General features: G+C 37.7%; 1 protein-coding gene across 4 annotated transcripts in view; it reads right to left on the bottom strand.

The window, feature by feature from the left end:
• The window catches only part of MACROD2 (mono-ADP ribosylhydrolase 2), a 910,189-nt gene that overhangs the window by 623,193 nt on the left and 268,183 nt on the right, over nt 1–18,813 (bottom strand). For all 4 annotated transcript variants that reach the window (XM_075035490.1, XM_075035491.1, XM_075035492.1 and 1 more), the window contains exon 5: nt 8,633–8,749. In XM_075035490.1, coding sequence (XP_074891591.1) covers nt 8,633–8,749 — 117 coding nt within the window. The remainder of the gene's footprint in view (nt 1–8,632; nt 8,750–18,813) is intronic.

The following is an 18,813-nucleotide window of genomic DNA, read 5'->3' as shown; positions in this document are numbered from 1 at the left end:
ATACTGCCATCAATCTAGAAGAGGATAAGTGGTAGATCATTTGCAAGTCATGCAACGGTGTAAATAATCTGCAAGATTGACTAGCATACATAGAAAAATACAAACACACACATAGATAAATAGATGTATAGCTACAGATATATAGTAATATAAATGTATCCCCTCCATCACTTGTTTTTCCTTTTTTTTTTTTTGCAAAAAGGTACAATATCATTGATGATAACTCAAGAATCTTCATAAGCATCATCAAAAACTCACAAATACCAAAAAAGGAAGGAAAGAGTCTGAGAAATCCAAGAAGAAATGAAAAAATAAAACCTAATGTATCCTCTTCAACTTGTATGAAATATTTTAAACAAAACTAAAAAAAAAATCTGATTGTGAAGACAATGTTACGAAAAGGGGGACACTAGGAGAAATCTAAAAAAAACCAGGAAACTAATTTTTTCATAAATTCCTACTGCAGCACAACAACAACAAAAAAATCCATGTGACTTTGATCCCCATACTCAAAGGCAAAATGTCCTGGATGATGGTAGCTTTTCACCAGTAGTGAAACAGCATCTTTAGCATGTCAAATAATACCAATTTTTATAAATTTCTTTTTACTATCTGCTTAATCACTATTTAGATTCTTTCCTACAGCAATTAAAACATTATTTACACCCTGCAGTCTCACACCTGATGTCTTCCTCCTGAAGAAAATGGTTTGAGTGTTTGGCCTCAATTTTCCCCCAAAAAAACATATTTTGGTCTGTGCACTTAGTTTATGTGAAATAGCCTGAAGATTCCTTTGCTGGGTGAAACAAGATCTTTTAAAAACCATTTTACATAACCCTCCCATCCTATCCACTTTAGACCGGTCTAAAGGAATTAGATTACAGGTAAAGAACTCTTCTTAAAACAGTCCCACTTTTCATCTGTAAGATTCTTTCAAAATATATTCAGAAAAAAATAAAAATTAAATTAGCAGCTTTAAACATCAAGTAAAAAGCAAGGTTTGTGGGTGAGTGAAGGATAACTCAAAAAAATCACAGCACCTTTCACGTCCATATTATTCCTTTTGCTTTATTTCAAAATAGGAGAATGAAAATAGCTATGTCCTTATTTATTATCTATGATCTAATTATTTCCATTTGCAAATAATTTATCATATTTTTGGCTGAGGAATATGCAGATTCAGCACAAAAAGGAGTCATATACTTTGCTTGCAAGAAAGAAAATCAGGCTGTACTGTTTTTAAAACGTTCCAGCTACAAGAATATAATTATTATTAATCTGAAGAAATGATATGAAGTTAATGACCTCTGAGAGGCTACAATTTTAAACTCTTTTCCTACCCTAGAGAGATGGAGTATCAGCAGTTAGTGTTTCAATTCAAGCCCCAAGCCTGTGCCAACATATTTTATAAGGTAAATCAAGGTTTGGGAGACAGGCTGCATATTTTTCAGAGACTAAACCAGCATAAATCACAAAGTGCCAACACACTATGAGGCTAATGTTGTGTTTTACTACAGTAAGCAATTTCTATCACCATTTAAAATGAGACAAGCAAAATTCAGGCAGACAAAATCTCATGCATCAAAGATTAATTTTTCAAGTACTGAGTGTAGGCTTTGGCTACTGAGGAATGTATTAGAGTGGGAGCAGCAGCAACCGCTGCAGTTAAAGAAGCATAAACATCTCCATTATAACCCATTATAACCCCTTCTACTTGTCAGCTGACTGTAGCGATCAGAATTTTGTTTATTTTTCTGCTACGCATTAGACTTTTATTATTATTATTATTATTATTATTTGAGTAAAAAGGACCAACTCTACCCAAATATGGAGGAAATAAAATATATTAGCCTTAAGGGGCACAACGCCCTGCTTCAGCGCCAACATGCCTGAGGAATGACTATACGCCACCAGTGTGGAAAGTCATGTTCCAGTGAAAATTATTTTTCATTGAATTAGGAGACATTTTAAATAGTAACTTGCACATAAATTAAGCATTAGGAAAGTGTTTACACCTTGTAACTTACTCTCTGTTTCATCAAGGGGGTATCCAGAGGGTAAACGCCAGTACATAGAATGCTGACGCCAGGAACAAACAGAGTGAGCTGCTGTCACCACCACACTACACTGCCAACTCAGTTCTTTTACTGTTTTCAATAACACCAAGAATTGGAGTTTTGCAGAAATTGTAGATATCCAGAATTACAGAAATAATAAGACCAGGGTGGGAAATTCATGGCATCAAGTTTCTGCTGCCCAACATTACACCGTGTTAACACATCCTATTAACCATAAGCCAATGGTGGACCCAGTTACTGAGCAAATGGTTCAGTCCTCCTATTAATTTTGTCTGTGCCCACTCCTGTCCTGGAGTTCAGTATTCAGTCACTGGATTGCAACAAGTGATGCCCAGAAGAAGAGGATTTAGATTTAGCAGTGAGGATCAATAATAAAACATTTCCTTTAGCCACAATACACACGTTTGTTAACTGAACAATTTGATCGGAAACAAGGGTTTCTAGCAGTACATGCTGAAAGTGCCACAGCACGACACTACACAGAGCACTGACAAATGCGCACGCCAGTCCATTCACAAATTAAATTTTAAAGAATATATCCATTAAAAAATGTATATAAGCTAGGCTTGAATCCAAGGACAAAGACCACATAGTCTTGTACTGGAAGGTTCTCGCTGATTCATAACCACATATTTCAACTGGTAGCTACAGCACTTGTCCCTTTTCCACCCAAACTGATGACAGACCCTGAGCAGACTTGGAAGAGAAGGAGATGTTTGAACTTGTTTAGTTGAAGTTGATAAATGCATTCCCCATCATTCCCCATGGGTCCTAACTTCTCCCTTTGTGTGTGTATGTGGAGGGGTGTACATAAGGGAGAGACAAGCCATAAAGCTTTACAATATACCAGAAAACCCTCTCTAAAATCTAAGCAGGTTTCAGGACCAAAGTAGTAATCATTAATATTTCCCTTCCAACACTTTTACAGCATATGCAATGTACGCTATTGTTAATGGTGAATATAGCAGGTCATCAAGATGACTGAAGCCAGTTAGACCAAATTAAAACACAATAAAGACAACACTGCACTTATTTTCAAAATGGCCATAAAACACATAAATTGAGCTTATAAAAAAAAAAAATTGAAACTTAGACACAACTCATAAGAAAAACACACAAATACATAGTAAGTGGGTTTGTTAACCATTTAAAAATCCTTTCCCAAAGAAATCTAAGCAACAAAAATATGAAGAACAAGGGATCTTGGACCTTTGATTAATATTAACTTGCTTTGCTTCATTTTAAGTTAGTTTTAAATATTTAAGCAATGATAAAGATTTATGAAATACAAAAAAAAGGGACAGCAAACAGATGCTGCAGCTCAGCACTGTTTCAGGAAATACCTACCCGATGCAGCTCAGCACTGTTTCAGGAAATACCTACCTAGAGCTTTTTCGGGCTCTACCTTTATTTCCAATAGGTGTCACACAGTTTGGGCACAATGCTGACAATAATGTGATGCTTCTCAGCTAAGACAAAGAGTATAAAGACACCCCTCCTGGAAAACTATCATAACATTTATGAAGCTTCAATTATATTAATGATTGTATCACCATATGCTTATCAGCAGCCTTTTTCAACTGAAATGTCATCAAACCTCAGTCTAGCTATGCATCTGGTGGCACACCTGTTTTCACTTAAATATTTAAAAGCAATTGTGGAGGAAGATCAAGGACCCTGACCAACAGCAAACTAGTAATCAAGCTAGTCTTCTGTAAGCAATCCTCTTTCTTGGCCACATATTGCTCACTTTTAATGCTTTCCTTTTCAATTCCCACACTTTTTCCAGAAGAAATAGGGAGGTAGCAAACTGAACAGTCATGCAAAGACAATGTTCTTCTGCACATCAGAACCACACAGAAGAAAGTATCTCTGACTCTTGTGTATCGGAAATATAGAATCATTTGAAAAAAAATTTACATATTATTACATCAACCAAGGTTTTAAAATTAAATAAACAAACAAAGGTCTTTGTGGAACCCTGGAAATTCAGATAATGTGCTTGAATATTATGCCCCATTTTTCCAATTGATCAGTTCTGGAGTACTGGTGTAGGGTTTTGGAGTTCTGTTTCTGCATAATCAACCTTTTAATTACAGCTCTATAAGCAATCTCCAAGAAAATATGGAGAGATTTAAAATCACTACCCTTACAGCCTTACTTTAAAATAATACCCTCCAAATATTCACCTTTTAATACAGAAAATTATGTCTATATAATAGAAGAACACTTTTTAATCTCTGTTTTTTAATCTCCACTTTTTAATCTGATTAAACAACTTTAAAGGCTGATTCTTCCTACTGCGTTTAATACTAGCACTCCTCCTAACTACTTATTTCACAGCAGGAATTGTCTTTGAGAGCACATTCACATTATTACTCCAGATTGATGTGCACAGTGACTTTGGACCAAAAGACTGTGCCAATATATATGGCATTTCCTAAAGGACATTGCTTAAAGTACTAAAAATATCAAGCAAACAAAAAAAATTATTCTAAATATTATAGCTTTATTGACAACATAAACCAATGTATTAGAAACTGCCTAGCATTTCCAGCAAGGTACCTCCACTGAAAGTCCACCTTTCAGATTTAATTTACCAATGGTTGGCTCTATCCCATATTAGAAGCTGTAAGATTTTATTTTCTTAGGTTTAAGGAACTTATTAGCAAACATTTTTCAGAAAAATAAAGAAATTATTACTAGACATATTAACAATAGAGAAAAGTTAGTTTGGGGGTCCTTTCCTGCCATGGTGGGGGTACCCCTTACCTGTGTTGGATGTCGTCACCACGTCTGCAATTCGTTTTAAGCCTGTTAAATACCTTGCAGAACGGGACTGTATTTTCTAATGTGTTCTGACAGGGTCTTTTTTTTATAGTGAACCTCTGCAAGCAGATAACAAGCCATAAGGCTGTTATGGACCCCTGGTTCCAGCCATAAACACAATTTACATTCAGACCATTTTCTGCCAGTAGAGTCAACTGAGACTATTAATCAAATGAGAAAGAAAACAAGCATTTGTAGAGCTTTAAACAGATACTGTTCATCTGTTATTTAAAGCATGACGGTATCAGAGTACTGCTCAATGTTTGAAGACCAGTTGTATAATATTTAGAATGAACTTTTCTTTAAATGGAACAACAATATGAAGTACAGAAGTTAAGTAATTGATGATTGGTCTGGGAGAGCATTAAAGGAAAATATCTCAGAGCAAAAAGCACTGCCTTTTTCAGCCCTCCAAAGCGCTATGAAAACTTGGGTGCCTGCATAGGTGTTTGCTGAAAAACAACAATAGATTACATCAACCAAATTATGTATTCAGCAAATAACTCGGTTGGCATTTGGGGGGGCTTTGTGTAGGCTTTTGCAGCACAGAAAGCAGATGGTGATTACACTGACTTCTGTAAAACTGTACTGAACGTTACATTAACGGGTAATTAGAAAGCTCAATTTGATTTCACTTCTATTTTCATACAGACTATTTTTTGGCATTCAAAAATATATATCGTGAGAAGTTCACAAAGCAACATCTCTAGGCTATAGACATGTTAATCTTGGTCTGTTCACACTATTAGGATAAAAAGATAAGGGAAAAATGAATTATTCTATGTATTCTCTCCCTGAACATTTACTGTTACTTGTGTATTTCAGGAACCAACCTCTGACACAGATGCAACAAGAACAAATCACAGAAAGCTTAGCCTATACACTAAATCTTTACATTTTTCAGTCAGAATTATTTTTCAATTTACCTTTGTGAAGAAATAATTTGTCAGACCTGTTCTTATTTAACCTAAGTAAATACAGCAAAGTATTCAATAAAAATACAATAGATCATAAAGGAGATTGCCAGAGTTTTTTATTTACCAACTACCAGCTTCCTAACAAAGCATACCTTCCCTTCAAATGCCAAATTTAACTCCAACTTCCTCCAAGTTGTCTATAAAACAAAGCAATATGCTGCATGATCTTTGAATACTAAATCTTAACATGGAGTCCTCTGCTTAAGCCCAAGTCCTGCATCATACAGCACACAGGCAGGCTGCTCCATCCCAGAGCAGCTTTGCTGATTCCTGCAAACTGCTTCCAAGCAAAGCATTTCAGGATCAAGAACTTGAGATGGGAAAAACCCAGGGGTAGGAAATACAATTGTAACATTTTACAATTCTTTTAGACAACAAAAAAATAACAATTCATCACGCTAGGAAATACATTTCACATTTACTACCATTATTCATCCAACTACAATCATGAGAAGAGCAGAGACAACAAAATAATCATTGCACTACTCAAACTGTTAATGGATTATTGTAGGTGGTCTCCTGTATACAAATACATAAGTGAAAAGCAAACTCATTGTGAAAGCTGGCAGTTATCCATTCACCTATAACCTTCAAAAAATTACTGACACACAAAATTGCATCACAGCCCATCTGGATGGGGAAGTCCAGACTTCCCATCATGTTGCTGTTCTCTTCACAAAAATCAGATGTAAAGTAGTTTCCACAGTTAAATTGTCATACTATTATGACAAAGTGACAGAGTGACAAAAGATATCCTGTGGCTCTATAGCTCTTTAAAATACAAAAACAGAGTCTTGATTGTTTGATCACTTTCAGATGAATGGTCTAAAAGGTACAATAATTTAATAAGCCTACAACCAAAGCTTCTAAAGGGAAAAGTAAAATAAAACAACGGTTGGTGAACACAAATGTTTTAAGGAAAAAAATCTAAGAACTCAAGAGTATCTAATTCTCAGCCTCTGCATGCAAACTACATTTCCCTCCCTCTGCCTGTTTATCAGTTAGTTAATGTATCCTTTCCCCCTCTCATGTTGATGCATGATCAAATACAAATAGATGTGGTTTTGATGCAATTTCAATTTCTAAGAATATTGATTAAGCAGAATATTGACTTTTCTCTATGTCTGGTTACAGGTTTTATTTCCAACTGCAAGTGATAATGGGTTTTCTCATTGTTTTGTTTATTATTCCTTCATAGAGAACAAACAAAAAAATTTTCCTATAGTCTTCAAACAGGATCCTGTTCTACAAACCTAACTTAAGCAAGACCCATTAAACTGCTATAAAATTTAAGTGAAGGCCACGCCTCAGACATGACCCTTTCTCTTTCTAACACAGTTCAGTGCTCATGGCTTTGGTACCTTTTTTTTTAATTTATCTCACTCAAATACATGGGAGGAATTATGCATCTATGGATGAGCAATTTTTCTGTCCCTCCCAAGATTTTTTTTTTAAAGGGGAAGAATTAAACATCAAAAATCCCCAGTAAATTACAATGTGTTATCTAACAACCCTGTCTATTTTATAGGAATCCGGTGAAGATTTTGGCCATATACAAACCCAACATAACTACCACATTGAATCTTCCTCAACAATTTCCCTGACCTCTAGTCAAATTAACCTTTCAAAAATAATCATCAGCATGTGGTAAAACTAGGTATAAAACATGGGAAAGTTTTCCCATATATAGCAATTATCACTGTCAAGGAAATAGTTGATAGCTCATATCAACATCATAGAAGGTGCCAACAAATGACTGGGAACACAATTTTCTTCTTTACCTAAGGCACTAAGGGCCACAGGAACCTAAAAAGATACCTGCTACTGCAGTAAGCATTTGATTTTACAGGAAAAAAGTGTAGAACAAATTAAGAGACCAGATCTAAATATTTCTGAATGAGCCATGTTCCTAGTGCAGACTGCATATAAAAATGAGAGCTTGAATTCTAGTTATATGCTCTTTGCAATGCTTTCTTGGTATTTGTATCATCATATCTTAAAATATTATTCCATAAGATCCTAACTTGCAGAGACTTCCTACTTTTTATTCTTACATAACAGACTGGCCAACCAACATGCTGTCAATGTTAGTTTTTTCCAGGACAAGCTCAACATCTATGCAACAAGGTCAAATAGCTGTCTCGCTATTTTAAATAGGATGGGAATTTTGACAATTCCACTTTCAAAGTACAAAAACATTCCAGCACTGAGCTGCGCTCTGTCGAAAGCTAAAGTGCGACAGATGCCTTCACAGTAATTGCCAATCAGCCTCAACGCAGCAGCCGAAAACACAATACATCACTTTGATCTCCTCAGCTCTCAAAGTATTCACAATCAAGGAATCTGCATGAAGAATATGAAATATGCAACAGTTTCAAAAACTGTCTCCGTGGAACTTAAATATGATAATGTATATTTTGTTCATACTTCATAAAGCATTTCCAATCCTTTATTATGCAGCATATGAAAGGATATGTTTTAGCTTGAAAAAAAAAACCCCAACATGAAAGATGCTTTATATTTTAGAGACATGTAGGTTTCCATTGGATAACACAGGTGAAACAATCGTTTAGAAAAGCCTGAATTGCTTTGAGGGGAAGATGTTATTACAGAACATGCTTAATTAAGTCCCACTGCTAATTTTGTAAAATGAATACCTTGTTGAATTAGACTACAGGGAAATAAAGCACGCCTACCAGCTCCACATGCTTAAAAAAATAAGAAAACACTGAGGAAGGGTTGACTTACATTTTGCAGGTAGGTCATATCCACATGTAATTTTTGCTTGTCCAGTCTCACAGCCACTCAGGTTACGACATTCAGCAACCAAGCAGGGCCCAGCAGCTCTGTGTATACAGCCATCCACTACAAAAGCAAACCCAGAAACTCTTACTTACTAAAAGCCAGTCTTTATGTTGCCTTCACACAAATATACAGTCACAAAACTCTACTGCTCATTTTTACACTCACAGCTCAGACCTACTGATCTCTAAGTAGATATCCAAATATGTACAAACTTTTTTTCTGCCAGAATTAGTCAGTGTTTATCAAAAAATAATATTCTGGTAACTGAAAAGAAAACACCTAGAAAAGGTAAAGCAGAATTAAAATTTCAACGTTAGGAAAGCATCTTACTCAAGGCTCTAAGAAATTCTCAATACAAATTATGAAAACAAATTTGATCCCCAGCTAAATACCAAACTCTCTTTTACTACATACCTCTGATACTTCTACAATTATGCAGACCATTTAATGTCATCATCCTACTAATACCTTATACAAAAATTCCAAGAAATAATGCTTATGGATTTGAAATATAAAAATACCTTTTTTTGACCTTTATTCTTTTTTACATTTTTTTAATTTTGCATTATTCATGCAATACTTTGGAGTTAATTAAATAATAATTACTAAAGGTTGCAATTGCAGCTAGTATGCAAGAAAATTAGTAGAGTCAATAGATCTTATTACCCTCAGGAGCCAGCAAAAGAATAGTAGCAGAGGCAAAGAATGAAAAAAGGCTGCTGGTACAGCATTTCTGCCCTCTTAACATGCAATCAAAGAAATCATTTACTGTAATTATGGCAAAAAAGGTTAAGAAAAAGGAAAGAAAAAAAACCAAGGGAAATACCGTATGCATGAACATATTAACCACAGTAAGGCCCTAGGTCAGCAGCAATGTTGAAGTTCAACTATGAGAAATAATCATCATATAAAGTACAATATCAATTCCAAAAAGGTAAAATAAGCTCAAGTATGAAGGCTAAACAAATACTTAAGGAGACAAGAAAGGAAGATTCTGTATGCATATCATTCAATATTTATTTCAGATTTCATTTCAGATTTAACCAGTTCAAAGTTACAGCAGTACCCAACAGCATGTTTGAAGCAATTAAACCAGAAAAGGTTTGAAAAGCCAAGTGTAGATGGGTTTTCAAGAGATGCACATAATCTGTTCATAGCATAACCTGTGTAGCTTTCTACAGGCTAGCAGAGCAAGATTTGGGCAATGTGAGGCTTGGTCACTCAGCATCCCTGCCAACCATTCACTGCCCACTGGGAGGCAGGGAGACCAGGTAACTCCCTCACCCCAAGATGTTTTTCAAAGCTGGAATGGAAACACAACTGGCCTTTCTGCATTAAAGTCATAGCTGTTTTTGCAGGGTGTTGAGTACTTCCCTGAAGCCAGGCATCCCCAAGTGGAGGGGCAGATAACATCTTTATCTGAATGAAGCTGTCTTCTACTAAGTGTTAAAAACTTGATTGCCTTTTCCAAGATGTTCTATGCCAGACTTAATACTCAGATGACCCAGTAAAATTGGATAAGCAGTTCCTTGTAATACTCCATACTCACCCTGGACACGGTGCCACTGATTTTCAAAATGTCATTTTGAAGTACTTTATATTAGACAGAAAGATAATTAGAGAATCATGTCATGTTGCACTTTCAGTGAAATTTTCTAAAATTTTCTTCTTGAAAAGAATGTGGATACCAAGCCACCAGCCGTAAGCAAGTTGTGCGCTCATTATGCCAAGATACCAAGTCTTCTTACTCTACCTTAGCTTTGGTTTTAACTTACCCAAAATCTGTGCTCAACAGACTCCAAGATGCTAATGCAAGAACAGTATTTTGTGACCTCAAGGGGAAAAAGAATGCTTGAAACCTATCCTGTGCTCATAATATCTGATTTAATTATTTTAACTTAATTACTAAATGTTTTTCCAAACCAAGCAGCATAAGTAAACCAGTATGCGTTGAAACCTCAAGTATATTTTTGTAAGCATCACCACCACAATCTTTACCAACATTAATATTTCCTGACACATTAACAGCACTGATGCTTAGGACTAGCACTTTCTGCATGATTCTTTACAGAGGACAAAGTCTTTCACCTCAGGAATACTGGACAAGGGCTCAAGTCCATGCAATTATTCCCTTGGCAGTGGATTAATCATTTCTATGCCTGACCTCCTTCTTGTCCCTAACAAGTAGGCACCCTCCCTTGAGCAGTGTCTGTACAGCGATTTGTTCAGTGACCCTCTCAACCAAATCATCTAGATAAATCAACCTCTTTTCCCCCCAAGTCCATTCCTTTTAACCCAAGTCCAGCTCAGCGCACAGCCAAACAACAGAACCCATAAAAAGGAACCACTGCCTCTGGAGAGGAAGTAGAAGCACAGATTTATCACTACTTCTAAACCTGCAATGTATTAACATATCCGATATGTTAACATACCACGTGCCAGATCAGATCAGCTGTGACAGTGAACACATAGGCAGTCCCAGCTCCCCTTCTATAAATCATCTCATGGCGGAAGAAGCATGTTCTTAATGCACATACAGCTACGATACAGATGGTCTATCACTAGATTCCTGGCGCTGGTTCCACACAGGTTGTCCAGTCTTTATAATCGAAGCAGCCTCCAGAAAGATGAAAACATAATTGAAGAAAATTAAATTTTTAACGGAGGAAAATAGATTCCATCATAACCTGGAGTACTATGTGCAGCTCTGAGGTCCCCAACATAAGAAAGACATGGACCTGCTTGAGCAGGTCCACAGGAGGACCACAAAGATGTAAGAGGGCTGCAGGACCTCTCCTATGAAGACAGGCTGAGAAAGTTGGGCTTGTTCAGCCTGGAGAAGAGAAGGCTCCAGGGAGACCTTACAGCAGCCTTCCAGTACTTAAAGGGGGCCTACAGGAAAGATGGGGAGGGACTCTTTATCAGGGAGTGTAGTGATAGAACGAGGAGTAACAGTTTTAAACTGAAAAAGGATAGATTTAGATTAGATATCAGGAAGCAGTTCTTCACTGTGAGGGTGGTGAGGCACTGGAACAGGTTGCCCAGAGAGGTTATGGATGCTCCATCCCTGGCAGTGTTCAAGGCCAGGTTGGATGAGGCTTTGAGCAACCTGGTCTAGTGGAAGGTGTCCCTGCCCACAGCAGGGGGGCTGGAGCTACATGATCTTTAAGGTCCCTTCCAACCCAAACCATTCTATGATCCTATGATAGCCAATTTTGACATGCAACAAGGGAAATGAAAGGTATCTGCCAAAACCAAACAAGCAGACATGCATACTTCTCTTATAAAGGTGGCATAACAGAAAATGATTGAATCCTCCAGACAGGCATAGATGGAAATATAGACATTAGCATTTGATAAACTTCAGTGACCGATGACACAGAAAAATGAAGGAGCAGGGGCACAACCACCACCAAAAAAAAACCCCAAAACCCAAACACCAAACCACCCACAATTTTCTGAATAACCTCTTTTTTCTACCATATTTCATTAAAAACTTGAGCAGAGATGACCTCTGATCTACGTATGCATTTTCCATTTAATATAACTCAATAAATCACACTGGAAATATTCTACATTTCCAATAATATATATAATCTATAACACAAGTTTAATAATTCTTAAAGCAAAAACTCAAGCAGTGAAATATCTTGCCAAATATAAGCACTCTGCATAACATAAAGAAAAAAATTGGCAAAGGTGGAATAGATCAGCAAATCTAAATATGATACTTCAGCCTCTGCTAAAACATGTCTTAGCTGTATTAATTCAAAAAAACATGGAAAAGGCATGCACAAAACATTTACGTGAGATACTTTGTTTTCTGGAAGTGTGCACTGACTAGTAATGTAAGTGTACAGAGGGGTAAGCATTGTTAACATGGAAACTTTACGGAAATTACAGATAACAGCAACAACCTCAGGAGGCAAAAATGATGGCCAAAGATATATTGTTATTGTGTAGTAAGGAGGAAGAGATTTACATGATAATAATGGCATGCTGCCAAATTACTTTTATAGGAAAGTGAAGAGTCTTTGATACATTGGTTTCAGATACTTCGTCTGTATGATCAGTTTGCTATATTAGATACTCATCTGCGTTTTTCAAAACAGATTTGGAAAACATTAAACCATATCCCACTGTTCCTTCCCTGGAATTTCTTTGTGCAACTGGCTGAAAAACCCAGGCACTTATGGTCAAATCTGACTTGCGTCATGTGACAGTGATACGGAATTATGCATTATCACTGTTTTCTACAACCAATGAAAAATGTCATTTTACTTTGAAGCTATCACTCTGCTTTACAGTATGCCATATTTCTACAGGTTGCCCTTCCTGTCCAGGTTTCTGGAAATCATATATATACTTTGGGTCATTTATATACACAAGGGACCTGCCATTTCACAGCTACAGCAAAGATGTGGGAAAATCCCACAGACATGACTATCAATCATAGAAATCCCATCTCCGGTCTGCATGCTGATTAACTGGCATTTCTATGTACTGGTAACATTGAAGGCACTAAAGGCAGGGCTGCTAACCATCCTTACTGATACTATGTTTCTTGATATGAGTTTCATACTTGCAAACCATCTATTTCTAAGGTTTTCTGAAAGCATTAATATTAAATGAGTCCTGCCCAGGGCCACCAGCAAGGCAGCAAATATCCACAGGATGGTCTCTCTTCTCTTCTGTGTTCCCTTCTCAACATGCAGGCTGCCAGGCTGCCTAGTGATCCCTACAATCTACCTCGAGGTAAAATACATGCTTTGAAAAAACACACAACACTTCTGCTTTCAGATGACTGCAAAGACTTCAGCAGGTCAACTTGTCTTCTGAAGTGTGATCCCATTATTCACTGCACTGTCACATGTGGAGACCCCATACAAATGAGGTTTCTATATGTACTGTTTCATCACGGCTTGGCTGGATGAGCACATGGAAGGGATTTCTTAGTTTTTGAAGACCTACATACATGAACTGTATTTTGAGGGCTGAAGAACAGCTCAAGGAGCTTGAGATTTAGCTCTACAGTTCAAGTCATTCATGCTTGCGTAACGCTATTAGAACTACTACTCCAACATCTTTTCATTAAAAATATTATTAGCAATCTCATTGCATGCATCCGTAAGTTTTAGGAGCCACCAGGGACAGCATTTCATTCTCCCTACAATTCAGCAGAAGCCGTTAATGAAGAAAAACTCTTTTCAAATCTACTGCAGTCAATGGTATTGGTTGCACAAAGAAGTCACCCGAAAGTATTTGCTTAAAATACATGGACAAAATCAAGTATCAAAATAAAACTCCTAGGCACAATGAGAGCGTACTAAAAACAATGTGTTAAACAAAAATACAGAAATCCTTGACAACATCTATCAACACTGCACAGCAAAGGATGCTAAAAGGTTAAATCCCTTCTTATTTAATTTATGTTGTGGTGGACTGACCCTGGCTGAATGCCAGGTGCCCACCAAAGCCGCTCTATCGCTCCCCTCCTCAGCTGGACAGGGGAGAGAAAATAAAACAAAAGGCTCGTGGGTCAAGGACAGAGGATCATTCACCAATTAACCTCACAGGCAAACCAGACTTGACATGAGGAAATTAGTTTAATTTATTACCAGTCAAATCAGAGTAGGATAATAAGAAATAAAAATTAAATATTAAAACACCTCCCCCCCACCTCTCCCTTCTTCCCAGGCTCAACTTCACTGCCGATTTTCTCTACCTCCTCCCCACCAGCGGTGCAGGGGAACAGGGAATGGGGATTGCTCTCAGTTCATCACACATTGTTTCTGTTGCTTCTTCCTTCTCAAGAGCAGGACTCCTCACACTCTTCCCCTGCTCCACTGTGGGGTCCCTCCCATGAACTTCTCCAATGTGAGTCCTTCCCACAGGCTGCGGTTCTTTTTGAACTGCTCCAGCGTGGGTCCCCCATGGGGTCACAAGTCCTGTCAGAAGACCTGCTCCAGCATGGGCTCCTCTCTCCACAGGGCCGCAGGTCCTGCCAGGAGCCTGCTCCAGCGCGGGCTGCCCACAGGGTCACAGCCTCCTTCGGGCATCCACCTGCTCCACCGTGGACCTCCATGGGCTGCAGGGGGACAGCCTGCCTCACCACGGTCTTCACCACAGGGTGCAGGGGAATCTCTGCTCCGGTGCCTGGAGCACCTCCTCCCCCTCCTTCTTCACTGACGTGGGTGTCTGCAGAGTTGTTCCTCTCACATGTTCTCACTGCTCTCTTCGGCTGCAGTTGCTGTCACGCAGCAACTTTTTCCCCTTATTAAATAGGTTAACCCAGAGGTGCTACCACTGTCGCTGATTGGCTCGGCCTTGGCCAGCAGCAGGTCCCTCTTGGAGCCGGCTGGCATTGGCTCCATGGGACATAGGGGAAGCTTCTAGCAGCTTCTTACAGAAGCCACCCCTGTAGCCACCCCACTCCCACCTCCCCCTCAACCAAAACCTTGCTGATGCAAACCCAATACAATTGTAAAACAACTGTATTTGTTCTCTGGAATTAAAGGGTTAAAACTATATAGTAAAAAATATTTAATTACTGATGTACAATATAAAAGAAATCTATTTCTTACAGAAAATCTCTTAAAAAAGCAAATTAAGCAAAAGCGCAGGAAACACAGAATTAAGGGTATCATGGGATGCTGCTTAAAAAAAAAAAAAAAACAACCACTCAGCAAAACTAGCCTTGCAGTGCAGATGGTAATAAAAAAGGGTAAGGTAATCAAACACCACAGCAAAAAAAATACAAATTCCCACAGGAATAATAAAGCCCAAACTTCTTTTGTGACCTTGTGTATGAGTCTGGATAAACTGAAGTTATGGTGTAAACAACACCTGCAGACTTATCATGTTATATTTCAAGAATCTATATATTCTTTTTTCCATAGTAATCCCTGTTCTCTGGTCCTTTTCCAGATTTTTATTTATCATTTTCACTAGGAAATTCAGGAGATTTACTTATTTAAGAAAGTTAACTGTGCATGGTTTATCTATGGAACAGTACTGTTCTTCCACATGGCAAATGCCAGGAGTGAATAAAACCAGAAAACTGTCAGTATATCAGTTATATTGCTAGGGACACACAAGAGGAAGCTGTTTTACCCAGACTGTAGCACACCTCTGGTATACATACCCTCAGTCCTTGTGGACCTTTTGAAAATGCCCATTGCAAGGACGCGTGTGGAAACCAGAAGGAAAAAAAAACAAAACAAAAACAAAAAAAACCCAACCATCCCCCTAAAACCCCCATCAAAACCCCCAAACAGCCAAAAACAAACTCACAACCAAAAGCAACCTCATTCTGCAAAGCTGCTAAAGTACTTCTCAGAAGTTCATTGGAATCAAACGCTGCCAAAGTTGCAACTGCACCTTTGAGACCGATGTCACGGGGAAATAAATCCTGCCCAGCAAGAGACAACAGCTGTTGGTCTAATGAACAAAGGTGGGGATCTTAAAAAGATTACAACACAGATGCCAGTCGGCCGCTGCTGCTAGAAACAGCAGTTTATATTATGGAGATGGCCTCTGCCATTGGGAAGTTTAACGAACTGAACATTTTTAATCAATGCACTGGTTTATAGGCCTCCAATATAATTAATTTTAAATACTTAGCATTTATACAGTACTTTCTGGCCAAGATCTCAAAGAGTTTAAAAGCATGATCTGCTTTAGCCTTAAAATTCTCCATTTTAAAAACAAAAAGCACAGATGAACCATTTACTTTGAGATGGCTATTTCACTGAATTAGGTTCACGTTTCATCACAGACAGTCTAAATTTACAGTTCTTTAAACATTCTTATTTTCAGAAATTCTTAGTGCCTACACTTGAGTTAAATCAAGACAAAACTGAGAGTTTAAAGTCTTGATGCTTAAGCTACTAATTACCTAATGTGTCAATTCACATTCTCTGTATAGTGCCTATCTTTAAGAATCAACATTTTGAGGCTGCACAAGGGACCTCATTGCAGCCAGAATTAAAATTCTGGGTCCTCCCAGGTCCAATTACCAACCTATGCTGCAGAGAGAGTTTAATGAAAAGTAATAATAAGATGCAACAAAACTATTATTTCAGTACAAACTCCAAGGAACAAAACTACTCATAACAATGGCACGTGCAAGCCTTATTGTAAAGTCATACATGGGAAACTTATAATTTAGAATATTGTTTAGCGCAAATCCTCAAAATTCAGCATTAAAAACCACAGTTATTGCCTGTTATGGTGAAAAGTGCTTGGAATTAAATTTTAAAACCTACTGGTTATTTTAAGAGAAGGCTGTCCTTAATCTGAATGCAGCTCACATTCAAGCATAACAAAAGCAGCTGAAAGATCCAACATAATCAATGGCCATGCTATAAACAGGCAAAAAGACATATGGAAATAAAGAAGTCAACAATGATTCAAAGTAAAGCTCCCTTACCCATGGACCTGTTAAATTTTAAGTGTTCTACATTTATTGCACACAACCAATCATTCTTACTTTGACAAAAACCACAAAATAATAGTAAACTCACAAATTTTGGCAGATTTTTTATTTTAGTCAAGTATCTTGGGATATCAGAAACTCATATTAAAAATATAAGCAAAGCCAAGCAAAAGTTGTTTTGTCACGTTAGCAATGACGATTGGTAAATTCCTTCCATAAACGACTAAGCAATAAAGAAAGCATTCATTTTATCTCGCACTTAGGACGTCATCTTTCTTAGTCTCCAAGTGCTCCACTCCAATTTTGTAGACAGTTATAATGTCAATAGGATTCACACTTTTGTCAGCCCACTCAAGCAGCATAAGGGCTCAGAGAGACATGGGTCTGATAAACCTGTCTGAATGTCACACTTTTGGCAGGAGAAAAAGAACTAGGAGAGGCTCCAATAGTGTTTTTCCAGTTTTTCCCAGTCCAAAATGCTGACATTAAGGCATGTGTGAAGGAACTGTACACTTCCTTTTAATTGCGTTAGTGTTGAGACACCTGACATACCACACTCTTCTGCAGATAGAAATGAGACAGCTAAGCCTTAAATACCTCATTGCAGCAAGCAGAAAAATTGCATGTTGTTGTTTATTGAGAACTGAAGTGATAAGCTGAAGTCTGGTGAAATTTCAGGCTATTCTATGCTATTAAACCAAACTCAGCTGATGTTCATCTCAACTTGCTTCCCCAACTTCCCAAACTAACTACTAAGAAGCTGCAAGTTTTTTTCACGCAGTATCACCATGAAGAAATGGGTTTGGTGACTCAAAAATCCTTTCCTCAGCCTCCTGGGCAGTTAGTACTTCCTTTCCAGCTGGACACTGCACAGATTGGAAGGACAAAAAGGCTTATCTACATTTTATTGCTAGGATGCCTACTCTGTCCTGGATTTCTGTTCATGTTAGTGTGCTATTACTCCAGGACACTCATTCTTCACCAAGAAAACAACTCTGAAGTCCAACTTCATGCATCATAGCCTCTTCTTATGCCCACTAAAAAAATAAAAAGTGCATGGAACAGATTAAGAATAGGACTGTGTGAAAAAAATTATAGCTGTGTCCCTCTGAAAAGGCAGGAAATTGGGAGGGATAGTTACACTCATTGCACTACCCAGTTTAGGGATACAAATAAAATCCTATTAGTTAAGCTTTAACCTACCATTTAGGGTTTTGCACCACCTTGAATTTAAATTATGTAAATGTTTAGGGAGATTACATCCGAACTTCCCCCCCCCCCCCCCCACTTTCACAGCCCTTTGCAAATTAGGCTCTGCTTAAGACTTATTTCTAATTCCACACAGAAGAGTCGATGCCCACCTTCAACTGGACCAAGATGCCAACCTCCTTCAGCCCCCCACTTATTTCTTTTTTAAAGAAGCACCTTTGTGCTTCCTCCCTCAAGCACAGGAGAAATGCACAGTAAATATCCACATTATTGTTTTTAAAATCTCACTGAAACTCTCTTTTGCCATGATGGCTATTAAGCTATTCATGACATTAGGCTACTACTGTCACATCATTCTCTGTCCAGTGCATAGAACTATGGAGTCTATTTTTCCTCCTGTACGGCTTGGAAACATTAAGTTAAATTCTGAGAAACAGTAAAGAAACAAGTATCTAAAAAGATAAAAAACTTGTCAGAA

This window comes from Buteo buteo, chromosome 9 (assembly GCF_964188355.1).
Source record: "Buteo buteo chromosome 9, bButBut1.hap1.1, whole genome shotgun sequence".
Taxonomy (NCBI): domain Eukaryota; kingdom Metazoa; phylum Chordata; class Aves; order Accipitriformes; family Accipitridae; genus Buteo; species Buteo buteo.
Note: the sequence above shows the minus strand (reverse complement) of the source record. Positions and strands in the feature narration are given on the sequence as shown.